We start from the raw sequence: 16,948 nt of genomic DNA on the forward strand, positions 1-16,948 counted from the left end.
CTTACAGCAATATTAGTCGGCATTGCTGTATTTCTAGCTATCCTGTACCACTATGGTAGTACGCCCTGGACCTTAACCCATATCAGGGTCCAGTACGCAACAACTAAAACTTTCCAACAGACATGTTGGGGAGTTGAATCAAGAAACATCTACATGATATGGGACCAGAATTCTACAGAGAAATGGGCAAAGATGAAGAACCTAACCCAGCAGATGCTAAAGAATAAGTGGCTGCAATACTTGAACGACAGTGGGGAATTTCCAACCGTCACCACCAATTACAACCTGACCACCAGAGCAGACATCCTTCAAAACCTACAAGTGAGGGATCAAGAGATTATCGTGGCAACCATCTTACGGTTAAAACAAAGAGAGCGAAGAGAAGTAGGCTGCACTTGGATAAGACCTGAACCTGGCGAGCCAGCCTGGTATTGCTCATGGGGATACAGAGTACTGTTGGGCTATCGAGCAGGATATTGGGAAAAAGAAGCTGTTTTTCCAGCATTACCAAGACATGATGTTTGCAGAATGATAATGCCTACCTGGAAACATTGGGGTAATTATAACCTCACCTGTGACAACACCCGCAGCAGAGTGCCGAAAGTGGATACTACATCTACAATAGTCCCTCCGCTGAACAACGCTACCGGCATGGGAGCAGGGATACCATATTCCAAACCAACCGCCATCTCACCAGCAGCATCGGTGAGGTCCACAAAGATATCACCAACACAGGGGAAAACCAAACCACTCCCTACATCGCCAACACAAGATACCCAGCAAGTATTAGAACCAAAAGTTACAAGTATTGATAATGCGGCTAAAAAAAGATGGACGAAGATTCATGATTATTGTGTAAAAGAAAAAGTAGCAAAATTAGATAGATGTTATTGGAATCGACCTATTGGATGTAAATCTCAAAATTACATGGTGCTTGCACCAGTCATCGATTTGATAAATAGGATTACTTGGAAACAGAAACAGGAGGCAAAACATGATGAATGGCTTAACAACACTTTTCCGTGGATCTGGAGCGTTCCACTGATACATTTTGAGGGGAATTTTCCGAAGGGATACACGTGGACTGGGCATAGTTTGCGGGGTCCACATAAAGCAAAATTCTATGTGCAAAAACTACCAAAGCCTGATGAGCTAAGGTCAGTACCTCAGGAAGATTTTAGCAAAATTGATCAATGCGTGGTGAATAAAATCTATGGAAGCTTACATGAGACAGAATACCATAATAATTTGGCTGAAGGTTCTGGTAAATCCCCCCGATGTCCCATAAACCAAATTAAGACAGGGAATTGGCTAAGATGGGTATATAACTGTACACAGTTGTTACAGATTCTAACCATTAAGGGGACCCTTCAAGCATGGCAGGAAGGAGTTAGGCGTAGTAAGGACGTCACCTGGTGGGGAATGGAGAAATATGAAGTTGAAGATTGGGTATTCCCCTGTTTGGATCAAAGTAATAATTATTGGGTTAAATATCAATACATCGCCACGGTCTACTCCAGAGACAGAGCTACCTGGTCCAGTGTACTCTGGAGACCAAACCCTTATGTTACGCCACAGCCCTGGAAAATGATTTGTAATAGACGTAATACCACATGCACGATAAGCCTTGCCCGCCAAAATTGTAGAAATGTTCCTGGCTGGGAAGAATATTGTGATGCTTACTATGATGGTGAGTATGACACTTACGGCCATCAAACAGTTTGGGAGAAGAACAGTGCTGGCGTATGGATAAGAGCTTTTCCACCCAACGTTGGATGTGCCAAGGCTGTCCTGGGACATGGAATGTCGAAAAGGAAGCAGGTCCTAGGCCACATAGTGCCATTTGTTGGTGATGCTTTGATAATGCTTGAGGAAGGATACGCCTTCAAGAAAAGTCTATGTAAAGGACAAGAAATTGTCGGTTACGAATGGTTGGGACCCAATCGGATTTACAATAATGGTACGTGGTTTCGCAGCCACCCTGCGCTTGTGTGGGAGGAGCACACAACGCAGTGATATGGAGCCCCTCCTCCGTTAGGGGAGGAGTGATGAAGCCTACAAAGCCCGATGCCGAGACACGCCCTGTTCATTCTGACTTGGGGGAGTGAAGGAAGAAGAAGCATCTACATAACAGCGTACAAACTTAAGGAGATAAGTAAAAAGAATAAGAGAGCACAATGTACAACAATACTGGCGTAAATGACACCATCTTCAAAGTGAGTAGAGTGGAGTTTATTGCACTACTGTTAATATGGCTGCTATACTGCTGTGTCGGCCGTTGGGACTTACAACAACCACTGCGAATAGTAACGCTACTACATGGATGTGTCAGATTGGCGATCATCAATCTGCACTATGGTCAAAGTGACCTAGGGTTGTCTTTATTCATCACTCACGTCCTCGGTCGCTTTACTCTCCAGTTTGACTGTTGGGGAATATGGCAGTACACATCAATTACAATTTGGATGGTGATAGATATGACAGCAATCTTTTACGCCCCGGCAGTGATAGCTGACATTGTGTGCGAAGCTGTGATGGCCTTGACCCTGTTGGCGTACATAGCTACATTAACTGGAGCCGTACAACGTAAGAAACCTTGGCTCTACAAACTTGGACTTATAATTTGGGCCTTAGGATGGGGAATGTTATCAGCTTTATACTGGCTGTCCATGGTTAGTCAACTACTCCTGCTATTATGGTTTACGACCTATGATGCTTGCTTCCCGCGTACGGCTCCTTCAGCTACAGCGGGAATGGCAACGTCACCACAGTCCCACTCTCCTACGGTGATCATGAGGCATCTCTGGCGTACATCTGAGTAATCCAGATGAACACTTTTGCTTGCTTGCAATATAATAGTTAAAAGACTAATGTTTCCTCTTACACTATAGGGGGATATAAGATGTATTCATTGTCAAGCCACCCTGGAACAAGCGCTCTACTTCTGGGAGATAACACCGACTCTGTGGTGCCCGACGTGTTATGGCAACAACTTCCCTGTTCAAGTGGCACGGGGAATAGTGGGACGGAAGGATACTTCTTTTCTGCCCCAGGTACCAACAGAAGCATACTTAAAAATTGAGATCGAAGCAGACATGATCTGGCATTCTCTCTTGATTGATCAAATACGAGCTGACACTATAGTGTCTCCAGAGGGATATATGTATTGCTCCGTGTTTACCAAAATGTGGAGGTATCCTATGGGAATAAGATTCTCCACAGCTCATCTTGCCGATGGCCGGATCGTGGCCATTGGTCCTTCATTACCACCAGTTCCACGTTCATCTCCACAGCGCAATGCGGAGGTTGGGGTGCAAACCGAGGACATGAACTGGTGTTTGGAGGCCCTCACGCAGGTCTTCCTGGATGAACACATTCAACAGCCCGAGCCTGAGGATATTCTCGCTGAAGCTTCACCTCAAACGAAGGATACATCACCGCGGCCATCTACACCAGTTACATCGTCTTATACACCCGTCACCCCCACTTCACCATGCACACCATCGTTCCCTGATGGATTATCATCTCAGGAAAATGAGGTAAATCCGTCTCCATTGGGATTACCATCACAATCACCACTACTGGACGAGCAGCCTTCTGACGGCGACGGCAATCTACAGGTGGGCGGAGAGGAGTACGTGGTGCTGGATGAGTGTCGTTCAACTCCAGCTCCTCCTGTTCTGTCTCCAATGGTGGATGAAAAAGAAGTGCTCACCCTTCATCCTGTCGACGACGACGAGGATGTTTTTATGGAAGTATAGAGAGATCGGCGGAGCTTCAAGTCATGGAGGGGGTGTCAGGAAAGATGACTTTAAGCTTGCTTTCAGCTTGTTTTCATCTTGGAATATAATACGAGCCATGGAATTAATATACATGCTGTTGGATTAAAATGCACAGTTTTTGGTACCTTCCAGGAGTAAGTGAGGTCGTACCGGACTTTTCCATTGCAAATGGGGAGGCCCACGGAATGAACTCGGTGGTGAAGACGATGGAATATGTCTAAGAATTATTCTAACATGACAAGTATGATCAAATGAAGTATTAATGTGTTAAAATTAAGAGTTGATTAGAAAATGTATTTTACGAATAAGTGAAATTAATGATTATATGAGTTGTTTTTCATAAAGAGTGCAGAGTCAGAGAAAAAGAGGAAGTGAAGAAGCTGTCACAAGCAGGGCAAGAAAAGCTGATGTTAAACAACTGATCAAATGATTAAGATGTTGGTAAAATATGAAATGAATAATAAGGAATGAGAATGTTTGTATATGATCATATGAATTGTTTTTATGTAAAAGAGAGTTGTAATGAAATGATTGAATATGATTGATGTGATTTTGAAGAAATGATTTAAAAGAATGAATTCTCAGAAAAGCTGAAGTGTTAACAGAAAAAAGGAACTTGAGAAATAAGTTACTGGTAGGGGCTGCGGGGATTTCCAGTAAAGCGGAAGGAGAAGGGAGGAGGTTTTGAGTCAACAGTGTCCCCATGGTAAGCAAGATCATCTGAGGACGACTGGAGTCAAGAACATATATAACCTGTTGAAATACCAGTAAATGGGGTTATTCTTCCAGGGAGAGGTGCTGTTGACACTACTCCCCTGCTACGAGGAAATCACAAGACTTGACCATCTTGTGAGCATCAATTGGAATCGTGGAGTGAGAGGATTGGAGCCATAAAAGATCATTTGAGAGAGATTTCAACTCCTACTCAGGCCGTCCAGTCACGGAGTAGCAGAACAATGGAGAATAACCACTGGCCTTAAGTCTGAGTGGGGAATGTTCAACGATTTCTCTCTCAAGGAACATCACCGCATACCAGAATGGATTAGATCAACTTTTGGTTGATTGAAGACGAAATAAATTCTTATGTGGATTAACTTCCTGAAGGATTACAACATCACACAAGGATCGTGGTCAGCTAACGACTGATAGCTGATGAAGAGGAAATCAAGTTCATCGAGCTGGGGACCCTAACCTCAAAAACCTTCTTCCCTCACTCCTAGAAAAAATTGTTAAGAAGTCAATCCAGTCTCAGTCAAAGTAAGATCAGTCAGAATTATTGAATTAAAAACAAAAATCTCTGCCAATCATTATTCTAATTATACTTGAATTACTGTTGTGAAATTATCACTATATAATCTATGTTGATTATGTTATTGGCACTTGCAAAACCTGCAATAAATTTCCAAGCATGCAGTTAAAGTGTTAAGGCTTGGACATTGGATTATTGATGCTTCTTAAGGTGTAAAAGTTAAAGTTTATTGGGTGTACAACATCAAAAAGGCTCTAAAAGGTTAGTCTGGTTTTTTAATGAAAATAACACATCCTGGGGACTCGCTGTACGAGTCACTAAATTCAGAATCTAGCAACATTCCAAGAGCCCTGATCCATAAGAGGAGAGCTGCCGTTAACGGGCGTGGCCGGTTCGTATCCTGGTTCCTGAGAAGGCTATTCGACCGGGGTGCGAGATCAGCTTCAGCGGGGTGGACGTCCGGATGGAGGCAGTGAGCAGTTAGACGAATCTCCTTGCCACCAGCTTGAACAGCCTTTGTGCAGCCCTGCCGGGTAATACCCGTGGAGACACGAAGGTCAGACCCCAGAGACGGAGAGCTGGTTTTTACACAAACACACTCATCGGAGGGTGAGCGTGTGCCGTGTATCTAAAAAGCGGGATCTGACAATATATATATGGAATAATTTACACAGTAAATTTTGCTGAGTAAAATATACTCTGCCAGGATAACATTTGGTCCCAGTCCAAATAGAGTAAAGTACACTCTAATATAGAGTGAAATCAGCTCTACCGCCTTGTCAAATCAAGTGCTTCTACTCCAATAAGTGTTGATTTAGCACTGTGCTAGAGTTGATTTACACTGTGATAGAGTATATTTAACTGTATTTGGACTGGGACCAAGTGTTATCCCAAGCAGAGTAAATTTTACTCTGCAAAATTTACTGTGTTAGAATGGCTGTTCTGAGGAATTGGTTATGATCCACCTATGGTTACTATTAACCGCTGATATGAAGTCATACATTGCCTTTCTATTGGTCACATGACCATTGATGTTTGGTGACCTTGAGGTCAAACTCAAGAGCATAACTGTTTAACTAAAATAGTTTGGAGCCTGTATTGCCTAAATATGGTGAAAGGTTCCGTGTTAGTTAAGGATAATGGATTAATTTTGGACAGAACTGATTAAATGTCAAGTCACACAGAACAATATATTATGGCATCACTGAACACCAAACAATTAATTTAAATGACTCTAAATCATCAGTGGTGTCAAAAGTACACACATTTGTTACTTATGTAGAAGTATAGATACTGCAGTTTAAAAACACTCTGGTAAAAGTTGAAGTATCAACTTGACCTCTTTACTCAAGTAAAAGTGAAAAAGTATGTGCTCCAAAACCTACTTAAAGAATAAAAGTATAAAGTAACCTTAAAAAAAGGGGGTAGATGCCACTATATGAATTGAAAGCTTAATTTAAAAACTGATTCATTCTACATGTGGCCCAAGACCTAAAACCCAACGTTATCCCCTAACACCACCTGCACGCAAATGTTTCAATTCTAGAAGCTCTGAAATGCAATCTGGGACTATTCCAGACAATAAACTGCAGTGAGTGCAGCATCCATTTAGTGAAGGAAAAAACAAACAAAAAACCCCCACAACTTTCCTTACTCAAATTCATTCCAGTAGTATTCTGCTCTTACTAGGATGCAGCAGTTTTCTAGTTTGGCAGATAGTTCTGGAGAAAATCACTGAAGAAATTAACACATTGAAAATATGGTTTGACCGAAACAAACTGTCATTAAATAAGACAGGGATGAAGTGGAGGTGTAAGAGTCACTAGGTGTTCACAGGAAACATTTATTTATGTATGTATGTATTTATTTATGTATGTTCATTGTTAGTTGCTTTTATATTTTCTGTTGTGTTTCTATTCAGGTTCTTTTTGCCTCTTTCTCTAAAATTGTATATAATAATCATTAGATTATTAATATATAAAGAAAAATAAATTTAAGAAATATTACAATTTGAAAACAAATGCACCCGAACGTGATGAGCTGCAGTTGCTTAATGCTAAGTTTTAACATTGAAAATGCCATAGACATGCTAACGCGTTAGCATCGCTCCCGTTTTTAAGTTATAAAATACATCTATCAGCTGTTTCAGAAGACCATAACAGGTCGGTTTAACATAGAAAAGGTAAATAATACTCACAGAAGTATGCTCTTTAGGGTTTTACCGGGGGAAATTAAGCGAAAGAAAGAAAGAATAAACGAAGCAATAGGTCGAAGCATTGCTTCAATCTGCGAACCACTGCTTCGATTGGTTCACGGTTCAAAGCAAAGCCGCGCTGCAGAAAAGTTGATTACAGGCGCACATGACGTGAAATATATATATATAAACATTAAACTGAAGCCAAGAGTAACGAGGCTATTTGTTTTAAAAATGTAAGGAATAGAAAGTACAGATACTTGTGTGAAAATGTAATGAGTAGAAGTCAGAAGTAGGCAGAAAAATAAGTAATGGAGTAAAGTATAGATACCTAAAAAGTGTACTTAAGTACAGTAACGAAGTATTTGTACTTCGTTACTTGACACCTCTGTAAATCATACAAGTAAAGTTCAAGTATTACATCCTCTAATTGCTCCTTCTTGTACTGTTATTATTGTTGTTGTTATTTGCCTCCCATCTCTCTGCATCTGTCTCTCTTTCTCCCTAAACCCAACCAATCATGGCTGATGGCCTCACCACAGAGTCTTGTTCTGATGTAGGTTTCTTCTTGTAAGAAAAGAGTTTTCTTTCTCAACTTAGTGACCTGGTGCTCACTCTTTATGACATATCAGGTCTCTACAAAGCATATAGTATGTTCTGTATGTTATGTGCTTGAGGATGATGTATTTTGTGATTTGGCAATATATGAATACATTTGATTTCATTTGAAACCCTAAAACACATTTAATTTGGTATATGTGGCTATACGATGTCTGTTAGAAAACTATTCAACCTTTTTATTTTTTAAAAAAACTATATGGATTTGAATCATGTGCGCTTGCGTCAGCCAAGCTTGAACCTTCGTGCGCATGCGTGAGTGTTTTCACGCCTGTCAGTTGCGTCATTCGCCTGTGGGCAGGCTTTGAGTGAGCACTGGTCCACCCCCCTCGTCGGATTTTCATTGTCAGGAAAATGGCTGAGCGATTGGAGCAGCGCTGAATCAAATTTTTCCAGAAACTGTGAGAGACAGCCAGGTGGAAACCATTCGGAAGATTCAGACGGCTTTCGGTGGCTTTTCAGTCGAGTGAGTATCCGAGACACTGTGTAACAGCTGGGCATGTCACAACTTGTCCTGTGAGACTTCCAACACGGACGTGCTTTTTGTTGTGCACCATTGCGGCTCCGTCCCGACGCGCAAATTCCTCTGCACGTCTTTCATTACAAAATCTCAGTAACAGTGGAATGTGCCGCGAAAGTGCTGATGTCCAACTCTTCTGCAATTTCTCTGCTAGTCAGACCACGTCCCGGATTAACACAGCCTTCACTTTGGAAATGATCTGGTCGTTTCAGCCTGTCGATGGCCGCTCGGAGCGCGGCGCGCCCTCCGCCGCTGTGGGCCATTTTTAATCCGGTTGTAATGCTCCTTAATCTGTGTGACGCCGAGAGTATCCTCACTGAAAGCCGTCTGAATCTTCCGAATGGTTTCTACCTGGCTGTCTCTCACAGTTTCTGGAAAAATTTGATTCAGCACTGCTCCAATCGCTCAGCCATTTCCCTGACAATGAAAATCCGATGAGGGGGAGGACCAGTGCTCACACAAAGCCTGCCCACAGGCGAATGACGCAACCGACAGGCGTGAAAAAACTCACGCATGCGCATGAAGGTTCAAGCTTGGCTGATGCAAGCGCACATGATTCAAATCCATATAGTTTTTAAAAAAAATAAAAAGGTCGGATAGTTTTCTAACAGACCTCGTATAAATATTCAACAAGAAAAACCTAAAAAGAAAAAAAAACTTTTAAAAAGTATTATTGTTAGTAACACATGACATGGAGCAGCAGCAATGTTAGTAATAAAGAAAATAAATGTTGAGCACTGACGGTGGTGGGACTCACTGGTTCCAGGCCTGGCATCGGACACGTCCACCAGTGGTCCCGTGGCCTGGGACAGGGACTGGTAGTGGACTGTGTGGGTCACCGTGGCGGACTTCTGCTTATTAGTCTCGCCAAAGTCATTGTCTGTCAACAGCACAGTGGACCTGTCATCTAGGAAACAGGATGCAAGGAAGTGGATTCTGTCAGATATACACTCAACAAAAATATAAATGCAACACTTTTGGTTTTGCTCCCATTTTGTATGAGATGGACTCAAAGATCTAAAACTTTTTCCACATACACAATATCACCATTTCTCTCAAATATTGTTCACAAACCAGTCTAAATCTGTGATAGTGAGCACCTCTCCTTTGCTGAGATAATCCATCCCACCTCACAGGTGTGCCATACCAAGATGCTGATTAGACACCATGATTAGTGCACATGTGTGCCTTAGACTGGCCACAATAAAAGGCCACTCTGAAAGGTGCAGTTTTATCACACAGCACAATGCCACAGATGTCGCAAGATTTGAGGGAGCGTGCAATTGGCATGCTGACAGCAGGAATGTCAACCAGAGCTGTTGCTCGTGTATTGAATGTTCATTTCTCTACCATAAGCCGTCTCCAAAGTCGTTTCAGAGAATTTGGCAGTACATCCAACCAGCCTCACAACCGTAGACCACGTGTAACCGCACCAGCCCAGGACCTCCACATCCAGCATGTTCACCTCCAAGATCGTCTGAGACCAGCCACTTGGACAGCTGCTGAAACAATCGGTTTGCATAACCAAAGAATTTCTGCACAAACTGTCAGAAACCGTCTCAGGGAAGCTCATCTGCATGCTCGTCGTCCTCATCGGGGTCTCGACCTGACTCCAGTTCGTCGTCGTAACCGACTTGAGTGGGCAAATGCTCACATTCACTGGCGTTTGGCACGTTGGAGAGGTGTTCTCTTCACGGATGATGCGAAGGAGATGTGTTGCACTGCATGAGGCAAATGGTGGTCACACCAGATACTGACTGGTATCCCCCCCCCCAATAAACAAAACTGCACCTTTCAGAGTGGCCTTTTATTGTGGACAGTCTAAGGCACACCTGTGCACTAATCATGGTGTCTAATCAGCATCTTGATATAGCACACCTGTGAGGTGGGATGGATTATCTCAGCAAAGGAGAAGTGCTCACTATCACAGATTTCGACTGGTTTGTGAACAATATTTGAGGGAAATGGTGATATTGTGTATGTGGAAAAAGTTTTAGATCTTTGGAGTTCATCTCATACAAAATGGGAGCAAAACCAAAAGTGTTGCATTTATACTTTTGTTGAGTATAATTATAGTGCATGTGGAGCCTGAATCAGCGGCCCGCCTCGCCTCAGGTGTCTTACCAATTGTCTCCATTGTGTCCCTCTCCTCAATGAGGAGCTGAGCTCTGGGGATGTCGATGTGCATTCTTAACGTCTGCTGCTGCTTGTTGGCTGCGTCTGGAGTCCGAGTGTTCTTACTGAGGAGATTAATGGGAAAAATTCCTGACTCTTCCTCTGCCCGAGTTTGCATTATATTGCAGCAAATTCAATTCCATTTAAGATGATAAGTAGCTTTAAGAAGGCAGCAGGGATGGCATATTCTCTGTGTGATGTATGTGATTTTTAGTGATAGGAAGTGTAACTCAGAGTGACATTGTGATTTATGTTCACTGCTTACCAGAAAGCAGAGAGAAATAAATTAAAATTAAGCATACGTACCTCATCAGCATTTCTGCCAGACTTTTGGCATCTGTGAAGTCAGCATAGAGGCAGTTAATACATAATGGTACTGTCCTAGATGATAAGCTACTACAGTACAAATACTTTGCAATCAATGACATTTCCTCTTATGAAAAGAGAAACAAAATCATGTGTGAGTGAGTGAGGGGACAGACAAAAAAACAAAACAGACATTGGCACAGCAACAGAATTTCCACCAGAAAGCTTCTATATTAACAATCACAATTTTAGATAATTAAAGATACAGTGTGTAGGATTTAGCAACATCTAGTGGTGAGATTATAGATTGCATTATGGTGTTTGCGGTCACGATTTTGTTTCAATTATTTTATCTTCTTTTATTTATTTATTTGTTTCCTTGGCAGCTATGATTCATGCTCCCCTGCCTTCTCTTGTGAAAAGCAATATGTATAATCCTCCATTTCACAAAAAGTGAGGGTTCTCATTTTATACACTGTCTCCCAGTGCCTGCACAGGCACCCGGGAGACAGTGTATAGGGAAACAGTCACTGATTCCTCTTTTTTTTTTTTTCTGCAAAATACACATGGTGTACTGTGTCAATATGGTGGTGAAACATGGCAGTGCAGCACCATGGTACAACATGATGGTGCAGCATAATGGTGCAACATGGCAGTGTAACATGATGTGCAACATGGCAGTGTAAGATGATGCTGCAGTGTAGCAGTGCAGCATAATGGTGCAACATGACAGTGTAAGATGGCGCTGTAACATGATGGTGCAACATGGCAGTGCAGCATTATTGTGCAACATGACAGTGTAAGAAGGCGGTGTAACATGATGGTGCAACATGGTAGTGCAGCATGATGGTGCAACGTGGCGGTGCAACATGATGGTGCAACATGACATTGTAAGATGACAGTGCAACATGATGGTGCAACATGACATTGTAAGATGGCAGTGCAACATGGCGGTGTAACATGATGGTGTAACATGGCAGTGCAACATGATGATGCAGTATGGCGGTGTAAGGGCCCTGTCCCACTGGGGAGAGGATTAATTACGCATGAATTGAGTATACAAATTGCGGGTGTTCGTTGTCGTCCGCAACAAAAATGGCCAAAAATGACAAACGTCCCAGTATGAATTACGAATATATTAATAATATATAGCGAATATATATAACAATCACGGTTATATAATGCATGTAGTGAGGAAACTGATCCTGTCATGCTTTGGCCCTGGACTGGCCCAGAATCTGCTTTTGTCCCCCAGTCTCCGTCCATTCCCTGTCTTGGTCCTTCTGTTCGGCTCTGAGTGTTTATTTTCTGTTTCTTACACTTTAGTCTTGGTTTTATGATTTGTTACACTTCACCCACATAAGTTTGGTTCTAGTTTAGTTTCTGTTTCTTATATAGTCATTCTGTGTTATCAAGTTAGGTTTTGAGAATTATGTCACACGTCAGCCACTTATTGAGTTCCGTTCTAGTTTAGTCTTTCTCATTTTCTGGTTATTCAGTCACTCTGTTTTGAGCAGATTAGTCCCTCAGGTTTTTCTGTACACTCCTGCCACATGTTGACACAGATCCGACATATTGAGATTATCACAGCAGTATTACGGGTGTATTATGAATGCATCTCGCACATGTTGCGCGTGCACGGCATCTGCATTGCGGTCATAAAATAAGCGCACTCGGGCCGTCGGCATCACTATTCACACCAACAATACAGCCTCTGGAGCAAGTGCTGGACTTGGACAAGTTGATCACAGAGTTATTGTTCATGTTGTCATGTGAGGGTTAACTGTTAACGAGTTTGGGGAGTGGGAGGGGGGGAAGCCGCTCGGGGTGTGAGATGGCTTTTTTTTTTTTTTTTTTGAGAGTGTCACAGAAAGAGACTTCAGCGTGAGTTGTGGCTAAACAGCAACTCTTCCTTTTGTTGGTGTTAAATAAAAGTCCTGGAGGAGACCCAATTGCAGCGCCAGCAGCTACGTCTTTGTGGATCTACACAACCGGACCGGCACTGACTGGCAGGTATGTCTCTTTCGGCCAATATAGTACTTTGGGTTTACATGACGTGTTGTTATGTATTCACAGATTGTCCGCAAATCAGCTGCAAAGCAGATGTAATAAAAACGCTTTATTCGTGGCCAGTCTGTATGCATTCGCTACAAATATTTGAGTTTGTGATGTGGACATGATGGGCACGCAATATATGTTTTACACACTGTCCCAGTCCGCTGCCAAGCCACAAATCCCCGTCAGTTGCGGATATCAGCGGTTAACGGCAGATATACAGCGCATAAAGTGAGTATGTATTGTGTATGAATTGAGTATATCTGGAGTATGTAAGGCGGATGTCATCTGCATCAGATTTTTGAGCTACTTAAAAATCCTGGATGCGGACATGCGTGCCTCTGAGGATGATCACGGGCGTGTTCGGATGACGGGCCGGCTCATACAGCATGTTCACGGATATTGCGGATGTTTGGTGAATATGGGCCAATTTTGTGCGCAATCCATACGCAAATCCTCCTAACACCAGTGGGTCAGGGCCCTAAGATGACAGTGTAACATGCTGGTGCAAATGCCAGTGCAACATAATAGTGCAACATGGTGGTGTCCATGAGGGAGCCCGTTCCCATGCAAGTCTGAAGGGCCTACTTTAAACTTGTGAAAAACCTTTCCGATATTTATACACTAATGAAGAGATGGTTATTAATGCTATATTCCATTTCTGCTAACAAATGCCCCTAAATCCTACACACCATAGCTTTACTCAGACAGTGATACTTCATTTTTCCTTAGGTCAAATTTGCATTCTATCAGACAATAATGTGATTCACCTCTGAGTCTCTTAAGTTTCTGCTCCCTCCTCCTCCTCTTCAGCACCATAAGCATGATGAAGACCAGTACAGCGACCACCAAAACAGACGTGATGGTCACCACCATCTTCAGACCACCGCTGCCTGACATGTTGTCTGAGATGGGATCTCCTGTCTGTAATGGCGGGATGGTACCTGGGCAAGCAAGAAAATAAAAAAATACACATACATTCAGACTTCAACTCATCATAAACCTCGCCTGTAATTAAAGTGTGGCAATTCCTTTCATGTAGACATCCTCTCTTGTAGTTTTGAGTGTTGTATTTTATAGAGTTAAATTCATCTGATTGGATGCCTCACTATTAACCAATTTGCTCTAAAGTGCTCAGAGCACAGTGACACCAAACCCACATTTCAAAATATTAGGCATGTAGTGGTCACATGGACTTTTAAACAATCAAATTCTCTAACAACAAAAAATGAAATATCTGAACTCATGTTCTCAGTGTTGGAAATAAAACACACTAACAGGTATATTTCAACCTGCACTACATGTAATGTCAACAACACCTGCTTCTAATTTCCATCATGTATGTCATAAAATTATTGTGCAGCTGTGCCACTTTTTGTATGCTTGACACTGTTAGATTTTAGAAATGAAGCAAGGTAGGTCATGATTAGTGCCTGTAAAAATATTATGGTGATTTTATTCTTTATTAGTTACATTTTCTTTTTCTTATGCTAGCTTATCTTTCTATTGTGACCTGAATAAAACCACTGTGCCTTTGCATGTTAAAAGTGCTGATAAACCACTATTGAGACGGGATGTGAAAACATGTTTTTCTATTTTTCTGATGATTCGTGTAACTGAGACAAGGCCATATTTGTTTGTCTTACTGGGCAATCAGGAGACAAGGTCAAGTTGTTTTTCTCATTGAGGCAGGGGTGACACGTGCAGCTCAATCGGGGTGGGGGGGTGTATGATATTTCCTTTTTAGGTCTTGATCAGTGCTGGGATACAAGAAGAAACAAGACTGCACTGCGCGCAGGACAGGAAGTGGACCAATTAAGAAAGAATACAACATCTTAGCATAGTGACACAATGTTTAGACAGAAACTCAGATAGTATATGGGTTCAGGGAGAGGTAGACAGGGTTCCTGCCCAGATCCTGATTGCTAGGGCAAACTAAGCGTGAACCCAGAGACTCTCTGTTATTGTTACTTTGGCTCATTTTCTGTATTAAGGCGAGGTCAGTCTGAAAACTGACTGAGTCCTGGTCATCTTTCCCTCTCTCATCAACAGACGCACAGGGTGTGACTGAGGTAAACTGTTAACAATTCCATGTTGATGTTTTGGGTCTACAGTTGTGATACTGTAGTAAAAAGGTCCGCTCCAACATACCTGCCTAAAAGACTGCTTGGGAACACCAGAAACTTAACCAGATTTTAATCAGACTGTCCTTGTTATGTCCTTCTAAATTGGACATGTACAAGATGATTGCATTTATTGGTGTATAAGTCACTGTGTTCACAAATTTGAGGGGATGGACATCCATCCATCTGTCTGTCCGTCCGCCGTCCGACCGATCTAATCACTGTGTATTACAGGGTACATACGGGGTTTTTCTAAAGCCTAAAAACATACAGGTTTTCAGCAGAAGCTTTACATTTCTAACTTTACTCCCTGCAGCAACAAAGAGGAAGAGAGCTTGTTCACTGCAGCTCTCACCACTTGAGTCTCCCATTTAAAAGTGTACGAGGTCTGTTAGAAAAGTATCCGACCTTTTTATTTTTTGCAAAAACCTGATGATTTTGAATCACGTGTGCTTGCATGAGCCAACCTTGAACCTTCGTGCGCATGCGTGAATTTTTTCACGCCTGTTGATTGCGTCATTTGCTGGTAAGCAGTCTTTGTGTGAGGATGGGTGTAGTCTCTCATCGATTTTCTTGCAAGGAAATGGCGGAACGACTGGAGCAGCGCGACTTGCATCAAATTTGGCAGAAACTGGGCGACAGCCAGGTGGAAACCATTCCGGATTATTCAGACAATTTCTCGATAGTCACACGACTGAAAAGCCACCGAAAGCCGTCTGAATCTTCCGAATGGTGGAAGAGGTGGGCATGTCACAACATGTCCTGTGAGACTTCAACACGAAGGCGCTTTTGCTCCGCCAGCAGCTTTGTGCCGAAGCCATCGGCATGAATTTCGCTGCAACTCTTTTCATGGCCAAATCTTCTGTCACAGTGGAATGTGCCAAAAAAGTGCTGATGTCCACCTCTTCCGCAATTTCTCGGACAGTCACACGACGGTCCCACATCACCACAGCATTCACTTTGGAAATGATCTGGTTGTTTCAGCGTGTTGATGGCCGACCGGAGCGTGGCTCGCTCCCCACCGTTGTGCAGCCGTCTTTAAACTGGTTGTACCACTCCTTAATCTGTGTGATGCCCATAGGATCGCCACCAAAAGCCGTTTGAATAATCCGAATGGTTTCCACCTGGCTGTCGCCCAGTTTCTGGCAAAATTTGATACAGTCGCGCTGCTCCAGTGGTTCCACCATTTCTTTGCAAAGAAAATCGGACGAGACTACACCCATCCTCACACAAAGACTGCTTACTAGCAAATGACGCAATCGACAGGCGTGAAAAAATTCATGCATGCGCATGAAGGTTCAAGGTTGGCTCATGCAAGCACACATGATTCAAATCCATCAGGTTTTTGCAAAAAATAAAAAGGTCAGATACTTTTCTAACAGACCTCGTACTTCCAGAAGGTCTCAGACCTAGCGGGTCCAGGCTTTGGGAGAGTGGCAAACTGGGTTTCTCTTTAATTTAGAGGAAAGTAAGGGTTTATTTACTTTGAAATAACTGCAACTGTGCCCCGTTGAAAGTCATTATTATAGAACAAGAACACACCTGAAGGTGAAAATGTTTTGATGACACCTTTGCAGTTTGCATTAAAGTAGTTTATTTATTTTGACAACAGGTGAAAAGCCTGTACCGGATGAAGCTGAGCACATTTTGTGCTCTCAGGACAATTTCAGCAGCTGAGCTACAGAACTGCTCTCAGCTGACAGAAACACCCACATAAGCGTGCATTCTGCCCACGCAGACACACATCCACTCATTCATAGTGCTCTGTGACAGGCAACGCACTAAAAACCCATCAAAGGAATTATGAATGGCCTCAACTACATGACAGAGCTCTCACCACCTCTACGCTTCTCTGCAGCTTATGCAGGTTCATTTGTATTTGACGGCACAATATGTGGCTGAAATAAAAACAGGCTACAACATGCC

General features: G+C 42.6%; 1 protein-coding gene across 1 annotated transcript in view; it reads right to left on the reverse strand.

Moving 5' to 3' along the window:
- The window catches only part of dscamb (Down syndrome cell adhesion molecule b), a 498,706-nt gene that overhangs the window by 61,846 nt on the left and 419,912 nt on the right, over nt 1-16,948 (reverse strand). Inside the window, 1 exon segment of the mRNA XM_034168081.1 lies at nt 9,121-9,270. Within this exon segment, the coding sequence (XP_034023972.1) occupies nt 9,121-9,270 (150 nt within the window).

This window comes from Thalassophryne amazonica, chromosome 4 (assembly GCF_902500255.1).
Source record: "Thalassophryne amazonica chromosome 4, fThaAma1.1, whole genome shotgun sequence".
Lineage (NCBI taxonomy): Eukaryota > Metazoa > Chordata > Actinopteri > Batrachoidiformes > Batrachoididae > Thalassophryne > Thalassophryne amazonica.